The sequence below is a fragment of the Pempheris klunzingeri genome, chromosome 19 (genome assembly GCF_042242105.1).
Source record: "Pempheris klunzingeri isolate RE-2024b chromosome 19, fPemKlu1.hap1, whole genome shotgun sequence".
Classification (NCBI taxonomy): Eukaryota; Metazoa; Chordata; class Actinopteri; order Acropomatiformes; family Pempheridae; genus Pempheris; species Pempheris klunzingeri.
Window position 1 is genome coordinate 20,682,960 of NC_092030.1, and position 10,382 is coordinate 20,693,341.

Here is a 10,382-nt window from a genome sequence, read left to right on the forward strand (position 1 = left end):
ATGCTAAATAAAGAGAGTAAATAGAAACATAGATGCAACAGCATGCTGATAAAGTCACTAAAACATTTCATACACTCTTTGTTTGTATGTTTTAGTTGCACTGTGAGCTGCAGTGAGAGCAGCCTGTGCAGCAGAGCATCTCTCCAGTCCACCTTAAATGTTTGGTGACAAACACGCCGTTTTTCCGTGTCAGAGGAGGAGGAAGAGGAGGAGGAGGAGGAGGAGGGAGAGTGTGGAGCCCTGCCCCGCCCTGAGCGGGCACTGACTCGACGCTATCAGCCTCCCTGAGCGCCACGGTGGGACCCGACACTGTGGAGAGTCCACAGAGAGAGAGGCGCTATCACCAGGTCCAGGTCCAGGTCCAGGTCCAGGTCCAGGTCCAGGTCCAGGTCCAGGTCCAGGTCTGACTGCACCCACAGTCCAATGGTCAATGTCTGCAGCGGGACTTCCTGCACAAAGCACCCGGGCTGCATGAGGGCTTGAAGCTACCGAGCACGTCCGTGTTGGCAGAGCGAGAAAGAGGAAAAGTTTAGGCCGGGGGACCGCAGTCATGTCCGGGCAGCAGACATTCGTGAGCCCCTTCCACAGACCCCGGTGTCTGTCCGCTGCAGCTCCGGCGGGGAAAGCCAACTTCACGCACCCCGGCAAGGCCATCCTGGCAGGTAGGAAAAGTTCCTGAGCAGTCATTTAGTTTCTCTGCTCATGCACACACACACTCACACACACACACACACACACACAGTTGCACAGGCTGGTGAAGTTGTTTACAAGTTTTAGCAGAGAGTGTGTGCAGATGTGAGCAGAGGCACATGAAAAGTCGGTCATGCACTGTTGGTCCACCATGCTGAGCTCGTCTTAAAGGCACACAGGGTGGTTTTTTTAATTATTTCTGCATAGTGGGAGCTCAAGAACAACAAAAGCGTGAAATAAATGGGACCAGATCCATGAGCTGGACACCAGCAGCCTCTGCACTACTTGGAGATTCTGGTCCTGAGACCTTTAAACTTCAGCTGCAGATCATTTTCAAAGAACTCTGGCTGCCTGCCTCTTTAGTCAATCAGTGACAGATGCTCAACCTTCACCCCACACAGCCCAGCGTGCATCATGGGACAATCAGTACCGGTAACATTGCAACATGAGTGAGAAAGAGCCGACATTAGAGCTGAACACCCACCAACTGTTTCTGGTGGTTCAGCCTCAGGAGCTTTGCAGGCTCGTGTAACTTTCTGTGCATCACCGTCAGCAGAAAGTCATGTGGGGGGGTGTTATTTTTCTGGTGCTCTTACAGTTTACTGTGTCGCCCAGAGGCCCGGGTCTCCACGTTCAGCTGCATGAGCCACGATGACAAAGCACATTGCTCTGTCAGCCTCTGCACACATTCACCGGGGTCACAACATGCCACAAGTTCAGCTCAGGACCTCCACGCTAAAGGAGAGCCACCGATGGCCAAGACGTTCATACTAGGGGGTCTAGTCGTACAGGAGGGGGTACAGGAGGCCCTCTGGTCAGAAGAACAAACGGTCACTCTCATTGAACTAATAGCAGCGTGACGAGGCAGTTATCACCAGGAGAACAACCAGATCACACGCCAAGGCTTTGTAACACCACTAATCTCCCCTGAAACAGACAAGCAGCTGTGTTACAGTGCCAGTGAACTTCTTTTATTCTGGTCATAGACGTCCTCCATGCACAAAAGTCCTAAAACAACAAATTTGAATGAGTAGTTTTGACATTTTGGGACAGAGATGGATGAAAAGAGAAGAGAAACACTCCTGTTTGTTATATTTTAAAGCTTTTAGGTGTTTTCTTGATGAGGTTTAGATGAGAGAGCATCAACACCACGTTCGTATCTGTCTGTTAAATATGAAGCTGAAACCACAGGTGGTTAGCTTAGCTTAGCATAAAGACTGGAAACAGATGGAAACTGCTAGCCTAGCTCTGCCCCAGCAGCTACTCAACACAACACTTAAATACATAAAAAACAAATGAGGTTGGCAAGAAACAAGTTCAGTTATAAGTGAAAACATACACAGTATAAAACATTTAAAGCTTTTAGGACTTGTTTTCTTTTCTTTTATGATGTAGATGAGAGGATAGAGACCACTTTTGTGTCTGTCTTAACACCTAATGGATAAAAAACAAACAGAGAAGTCAAGAAACAAGTTCAGTTATACAACATTATACAGTGAAAAGGTAAATAAACTATATTATCACACACACCACACTGCCGCTGCTGTCTACAGATACACCATGTTCATCTGTAAAGATGTTGATGAAGAAGAGCGTTGAGCTTCACCATCAGTATCACACACACCTGTTCAAGCCTTCGTACATGCTGGACTCGATAAACTGGTTCTATATCTCTTCCCTCCCAGCGTGAATACGTGGACGTGATGCAGGTACTGCACGGAGGCTGGTTTGCAGATGATGATGTGGACTCTCTCTCTGTGTGTGTGTGTGTTTTCTGTTTTTTTACTTGAAGCATAATTTGTAGGTCCGGCTTCAGCTGTGAAGCCTCTAGTCTCTAATCAAAGGAACGCCTGCGTCTGCACCCACAATGCATTTGGATGTTTTAGTGAAAGCAGAGATCTAATTGTGTGTTGTGAGTGCAGGTTGGGTGTCTCTGCATGGCGGTCTGGTGAGGGAATGCATGTTAAAAGCCTTTTTTTTATAGACGTGAGGATGAATTTAAGCTTGTGTAAATGTAAACTACTTATTATTCACAGTTCCCAGCAAAGCATTTTACTTTTTCAGGCTTCAGTTTGACTTTTTTTCTGCAGACCTGTGTTGTTTCTGTCCCGCTGATGTGCAGACTGATGTGTGGAGGTGTTGGAGAACTTGTCAGGCTTGTTGAGCTGCTTTTTTTTTTTTTTGACAGAAGGTTCAACTTTCCTTCACCGTACTTCGTCCAAACTTGTCACTTCTGGCCGCAGGACAGGATCGGACCGCTCTGTGGCGGCTGGTGTGAGCTGTCAGAGGGTTTTCTGGAGGGCGGTGTGGTAAACAGTTTGTGCTCTGGAGGCTACACACCCCCTCTGGTTGGAGTCAGGCCAGAGGGAGTATCTGTAGGTAGAATCACACTGAGATCAGCAGAGCCAATGAGCTGCAGGCTGAGTGTTTGCTGTTGAACTGCAGATGTGTGACAGCCCGGTTTTTAAGGTGGAGCTGCTCTGTACTGTAGAAGAGTGACCGTGGAGCAGGCGTGCACGCTGCAGCTTTAATCACTCCCTTGTTATTGCCAATGTGCAGCTGGCTCGCAACTTCTAAAAACTTCAAACTCATCTTCTCAGGCTTGTTTTGACCAGTGATGATATTTATTCTCATCCTGCAAGCCTTATTTTTGCTTCATCTCTTTTTTAAAAAATCATTCTGACCTGTTTTATGAAGCGTCTTTGTATGATATGTGCTGCTGTACATGAATAAAGTTTTATTATTGAATGTGAAATGACCTCAACATGCTACATAGTGCAATTTAACTTTAGATATTTGAGCTTATAAAACATAATAAAGTGTAAAATGTCATATTGCAGATTGATCATGAATTATTGAGGATGATGATCCGTGTTCAGAGAAACAAATCTCTGCATCTGTAAAGTAGATTAACTATAAAAAACTATATTTTTACAATCAATAATTGGTTGTAGTTTCACTTCCTGCCTGTTTGTGTCTGTTGTTCTTCTTTCTCCCTGAAATGCACACGTGTGGTGTTAGAAACCTTAGAAGATGTTTTTTACTGTTATTTCAGGTGGCATCGCCGGAGGGATAGAGATCTGCATCACCTTCCCCACCGAGTACGTTAAAACGCAGCTGCAGCTGGACGAGAAGGCGAATCCTCCCAAATACAAAGGCATCGGTGAGCGTTTTTAGTTAGAAAGTCAGGAAATTATGTTCGGTTGTGATTATTATCGCAGGTTTTGGTGGCAGAGGGGTTAAACTGGACTGTAAGTGGGCGGAGAAAACACCTGTCAGTATAATATAGTGAATAATAAACATGCAGTTAGATGAATTCCTCTCTAAACACATCACACTTAAAGCTGTGAAGACATTTTTATGCTCAACACTTAAAACTTATTTGCATCTTGGCTTGTTGAACAGTCACATTGAGCGGCTTTGATAGTTTCTTCAGTCTTCAAATGTTCATATAATTAGATTTTCTAGTTTTTTTAGTTCTTATTTTCTAATATTCCTTCATTTCAGACGTTAAAAAAACATTCTTGTGTATAAACACCAGGAATGACTGTAGAAACAAGTTCAGGATTTAAATGATGTTGTATTTTATAGATCTACAGTGAAATAAAATCATCATTAAACCAAACCAAACAGGTAAAATACACATATTGGAGTGTTCAGTGCTGTATGCAGTAACCCCACTGTTACTGATGAGGTACTTTTTGAGTGTAGATGGAGTCTACAGATCCTACAGCAGCTCACAGCGGTTGCTGGTTAATGATCTATACTGATTTAATCAGTACTATCAACTGCTCGAGCAACAGCCCACAGTCACGCTAGACGTTGCAGATTTGAGCGCAAACACAAAGGTCCAGATGTGTGTTTGCGAAGTGAAATTAGTCTTTGTTATCTGTTCGATGGGAGCTCGTGAACTTTGGCATGGAACCTGTTTTCCAGAGGAAACTCGGTACGAGCGCCTGTTGTTTCAGGCTGCAGCCGACACACACGAAGAACCCAGAAATCCACAGTTCTCGTATTTTATCGACTCCACTGTTGCACCGTGATTTCCACAACACAGCAGCTGCTGATTATGTCGGCTCAGTAAGCTTTTCTTGGCAGCTGTGCAGCAAGAAATCATTGAAATCAAAAGAAATCTGCCCTGTTTTTCATCTTACTTGTGTCTTTCTGTCCTGCAGTGGACTGTGTGAAGCAGACAGTGAACGGTCATGGGGTCAGGGGTCTCTACAGGGGCCTGAGCTCACTGCTGTATGGCTCCATACCCAAAGCAGCCGTCAGGTACGGCACACACACACACACACACACACACACACATGCACCACAGCGTATTTCCAATATGCCTCCATGATGATGGCGGAGGCGTGAAACCAAACGCCTGCACTGGTTATTTGGGGTTTAGAAGTTGTGCAGCTGAAGCGATTTGTCAGTGAATGGGTTAGTTTGACATCAGTTCTCTGGTTCTTCTTCTTAAATGTGAAGATTTGGTGATTTCTCTGTTTAAAATCATTGTAATTTAATATCTTTTTGTTTTTTCACTATTATTCGGACAAGAAAAGTGATTTGAAAAACTCATCTTGGCCTCTGGGACACTGTGATGTTGACGTTTTTCATTATTTTCTGCTGTTTTGTGCAAAATATTATTAGGATGTTTCTTTAAAAGACAAGTAACAAGTGATTTTATTATAATAATATTAAATAATTTACAAATGCTTTTATAGATTAGTTATAAGAACCAGAACTGCATCGACCGCCTAACGAAAATGAAATTGGACTGTTGGTCTATAAAATGTCATATAACAAGTCACAACCTTAAAAATCTTCAGTTTTCTGTCACATAAGATAAAGAAAAGTAGTAAAAATGACTCAATCAATCAATTATCTCAATATATCGATTGACTGCCTCATCATTTCATCTTAAATATGATGTTATACTTCCTTGTTGACTTATAAACCGTCAGCTGTAGTTGTAGAAAGTAAAGGCTTCCTCATTAGAGGGTGATACTACAGATTATCTTCTTTGTTGAGTTATTTAATCTTCTTTTTTTGTTCTTTATTATTTTCTTCTACAGGTTCGGGGTGTTTGAGTTCGTCAGTAATAAGATGCGCGATGAAAATGGGAAGCTGGACAGCAAGCGAGGATTCCTGTGTGGCCTCGGGGCCGGAGTGGCAGAGGCTGTGGTCGTAGTCTGTCCCATGGAGACGGTTAAGGTAAAATTATATTAATAAATACCACTTCCACTACTTGAGAGGAATCTTTTACTCTTTACTCCGCTGAATTTATTTGACACACATCAAATCAAATCAAGATTTTACATAAAAATACTTCCATTTCATTACATTTAGCAGAGATTACTTTTTGACTTTTACTTTGTAATGAAGTACTTTTTATGGTAATTGTACTGAAGTAAAGTATCAGAGTACTTCCACCATGGACCAAATATAGTCCTATCATACCACCGTTGACAAGACAATTCAATTTTGTTCAATTCAACGTAAAGAACTTAAAAAACTGGACAACAAAACGTTGTTTGTTGATTTTTATTGTTTCTTTAAATCAATGACACCAGGAGAGAAAACCTCAACAGCTTCCTCTCACTGATCCTGAGTGTCTCTCTTCAGCTTGTTGGATTCATCCGTGATGGTTTCTGACTTCATTTCAGGTCAAATTCATCCACGATCAGACATCAGCAAACCCAAAGTACAGAGGGTTCTTCCATGGGGTGAGGGAGATCATCAGAACTGAAGGTGAGGAGGGTTTCTGTGTTTGTTAGTTAGTTAGTTGTGTTTTACTGCCACCTACTGATCCAACAGGGAGTTAGTCCTCAGGTTGTACTGGCCTGTATTTGGCTCCTCACATTCATTATTTAGAGCAGGTTGTGTCAAACTAATTTTAGTTCAGGGGCCACATGCAGCCCAGTTTGATCTCAAGTGGGCCGGACCAGTAAAATCACAGCATAATAACCTACAAATACAGACAATGTTCACATTTAATGATAAGATGAGAGATAAGATAATTTATTTATCCCACAATGGGGAAATTCCCAGTCAGCAGCAGTTCACACATACAGAAGTATAAATATATAAACAAATATGTAAAAGAGGAAATAAGATATGGAAAAAAGAAAGGGAATAAAATATATATATATGTATACATGTACAGTATATACAAAAAATAATTGTATGGTGAAAGAATGAGATAAAGGCTATTGCACATGGGAGGTTATAGCAGTATAGAAGAAAAAAATAAGTATAAAATATATAAATATATATAAAATATTGCACTTGTTATGAACAACGCCTCAGTTTATCATTTACACATGTGCATTACAGCTTACAGATCACAGTGTGTCTACAAAGGTTTAACCACAGGTGTCTGGAACTGAACAATATAGTATTTTACAGGTGGTTTGACAGGATGATGTTCTTCCTCAGTCTCATCACTCCTGAAGTGTTAAATCTCTGACAAGCGTTAGTGACTGTGTTGTGTGTTCAGGACTGAAGGGGACTTACCAAGGCCTGACAGCGACCGTGTTGAAGCAGGGCTCCAACCAGGCCATCCGCTTCTACGTCATGACTTCCCTGAGGAACTGGTACAAAGGTGTGCGAGCGAATTGTTCATGTCTTTTATAATCGTTGCATGCGAGCAAGACTGCAGGCAGATGATTCTGTTTTGTTCTGTTGAAACTTCAAGGTGACAACCCTGACAAAGCTATTAACCCCCTGATAACTGGAATGTTTGGAGCTGTTGCTGGTGCTGCCAGTGTGTTTGGAAACACTCCCCTGGATGTCATTAAGACCAGGATGCAGGTTGGTTCAGTAGCATGTTAACATCTCAGAATTTAAATGGATAGTTAGATTATTTGAAGAGAACATCAACATTATTTTAAGTGTTTTCGCTGCCTTACGTTGCCTTTTCTGTGTTTGTCCCCACTCGCTCCAAAGCCACCAGACTCCATTGACAAAAACAGCGATTTTACCTCACTGAACGTGGGAGTTGCTGGTCTACTGCCGCTTTAGCAACTTTAGCAACTCCTGTGCTTTGTGAGGTAAAATGACTAGTTCTGTCATTGCAGCTGAGAGACGGTGAGCAAAGAGAAAGAGAGAGCGGCTTCAGTTCCTCGTCAAAAAGAGCTTTTAAACCACAATGTAAAGGAGTAAAAATATTCTAAAAATAGCATACACTTAGACTGATATTCATTTTTTTCATTTCTCTTCAAACGGGGGGGCATGCTGACTTCAATCTACTGTAAAAAAAAAATCCCTTTAACACTGAGCAGAGTAACGGACACGTGTGCTTGTTATTTAACAGGGTCTCGACGCTCACAAGTACAAAAGCACACTGGACTGCGCGGTCAAGATCATGAAGCACGAGGGACCGCTGGCGTAAGTAGAAAACGAGTGACAACAGGAAGCACATTTTGTGTCCAATGAGCTGAGCTGGAGCTCTTTTAAAGGATTTATGCTCTTTACACATCGATAATTCAGAAATAATTCAGCATCGTGATTCATCCTAGCGATTATGAATTAAAGGAATAGTTCTACCATTTTTGGAAACACTCCTTTTTTGCTTTCCAGTCAAGAGTTAGATGAGTATATTGACGACTCTCAATCTGCCAGAATCTCAAATTGACTTTATCACATTTAGTCCCTGTGTTCCTTTTTAGTGTACAAGCTGTGGAGTACCTCAAGGCACCATCCTGGGGCCACTTATTTTTTGTCCCTACACTTGGTTTTTAAAATTCAAAAACATGTTATTTCAACATAATAACCTACTTGTAATGGCGTCTTGTATGTGGGCTTTTTTCATTATGTCTTTCAAGAGTTTTGGCCGCTATTTTGGATTTTAAAATAATAAAAATAGCGTTATTACGTTTGTGCACCTACAAAAGCGAACATGTTTCTGTGATAATACATCTCTAAATAACCTTTTCTAAGTGTTTGAAACCACTTCTAACCCCTCTGTCTTATTCAGGTTCTACAAAGGTACTGTTCCTCGGCTGGGTCGGGTGTGTATGGACGTGGCCATAGTCTTCATCATCTATGAGGAAGTAGTGAAGCTCCTGAACATTGTCTGGAAGACGGACTGAAATGGAAACCTCGGTGCTACACAAGCAGGACTGTTGGGACAAGGCCGCTCACATTATTAACCAGGCCAAGTCCCACACCAGTCTCCTTTAAACCCTGCTTCTAGGTTCTAATATCTACCTCTAAGTGATTTTCAGACAGAAAGAAAGGGATCGGTATGTTCTTGATTTTATTTGTGACACACAGCTAGTGGAAGCATCATCTGCATGAAACAAAGCTCCTGATTGCAGAGTCGCTGCTTACACTTGCTCTCCTTTTTTTTTTTTTTTTTTTTTAAATTTCCAGAAGGAGAAGTTCCTTAAGAGCTCAGGGAAAAGGAACGGGGTTTTTATTTAGATCTGATTGCCTTCAGAAATGAGAGCACAGCTACAGTATTATGCTAATGCTGTAAGGAACCAGTACCCAACAAAATGTGATTTAGACACTGTAGACAAAGAAATTATACTTGAAATAAGATTATACCACAGATCAAACATTTTAAATCCCTTTTATATGCAAGTAGACCTCTCAGAACCGTTGTTTCATCCAGTACCTGATGAACTGATTAATATTCAGATGTCACATGCTGCAGAGGCTACAGGTACATCGACAACTGAAATGCCTTAAACGACAACTGTCAGATTAATCCAGATTGTAGGTCCCATAGAGATGCAGTTTTGTTTAATTATGTCGCTTACGTACACAACGTTTGTAGAAATGCACATTTCCACAAAGAAGTGCTTGAGGTGGTGTAACGAGGGGTTCACTTTTAAGTTGCAGAGATGTTTTAAATCAATTAACTTACTAGACGGATGCTCTAAAAAAAAAAAAAAAAAGTGCCTATGTATTGTACGATTCATTTTGAGATCTTTTGAGATTGAGAATGATTGAATGTTGCGTGCACCTAGTCACTACATATGTGTTTTTTTCTTTTTTTAAATAATGTACTCCGTTGCACACACTGTAGTGGTGCCAGTTGTTTAATTCCAGGCGGTGTCTGAAGTATTTCTGAGATGTTCATATCTTTTTTTTTTTTTTTTCATTTAAATTTTAAATTGCCTTTATTGCATAGACACGCCTTTTTGAGAAATGCCATTAACAGTGCCTTCCATTTAATTCCATGGAGGACAAGTGGTTTAGGGTAGCTTTTATTGCAGATTTTCAGATTTTTCTGTTTAATTTTTAACTGAGTAACCTTAATTGCCTTTACTTTTTACACCATGGATGACCCAATGTGCCAACTGCTGCTCATTTACAGTATATATATATATATATATATATATATATATACATATATAGGTTATAGACTGGAGTTTGTAACTTGTGAGTCTGGCATGTTTACATGCTAATGTTTACTTTGAGCTATCTATTTCAGCTTCTGCTTCAGCCTGACCTTACATACATGTAGAAGTAGCTGTTAAAGCATCTTTGGACATCAATCAGTTCCAGTAGTTGAAACCAAGTATTGTGCCTTCGGTGTAATTAATCCTAACATGTATGCACACAAATAAACATTGGCTCAGACTGTCAATACTGTCGTGTTTTTTTCACCTGAGGAGATTTATGTGTTTGTTTGTTGTTGTTGTTTTTATAGCATTTTTGCATTGTGACCTTGCTTCGCGCTCTTTGGA

General features: G+C 41.1%; 1 protein-coding gene across 1 annotated transcript; it reads left to right on the top strand.

Moving 5' to 3' along the window:
• The first annotated feature begins 279 nt into the window (after positions 1-279).
• On the top strand, positions 280-10,258 carry slc25a1b (slc25a1 solute carrier family 25 member 1b). Its single transcript, XM_070850407.1, has 9 exons — positions 280-662; positions 3,746-3,853; positions 4,866-4,965; positions 5,757-5,895; positions 6,348-6,432; positions 7,181-7,285; positions 7,379-7,494; positions 7,997-8,070; positions 8,660-10,258. Exons 1-9 carry the CDS (start codon positions 551-553, stop codon positions 8,772-8,774), a joined length of 954 nt encoding a protein of 317 aa, XP_070706508.1. The 5' UTR covers positions 280-550; the 3' UTR covers positions 8,775-10,258.
• The last annotated feature ends 124 nt before the right edge of the window (positions 10,259-10,382 follow it).

Coding starts and splice junctions, on each gene's coding strand:
- slc25a1b (XM_070850407.1), top strand. CDS start 551: ATGTCCGGGCAGCAGACATTCGTGAGCCCCTTCCACAGACCCCGGTGT. Junction 663..3,745: donor CGGCAAGGCCATCCTGGCAG/GTAGGAAAAGTT, acceptor CTGTTATTTCAG/GTGGCATCGCCGGAGGGATA. Junction 4,966..5,756: donor ATACCCAAAGCAGCCGTCAG/GTACGGCACACA, acceptor TTTCTTCTACAG/GTTCGGGGTGTTTGAGTTCG.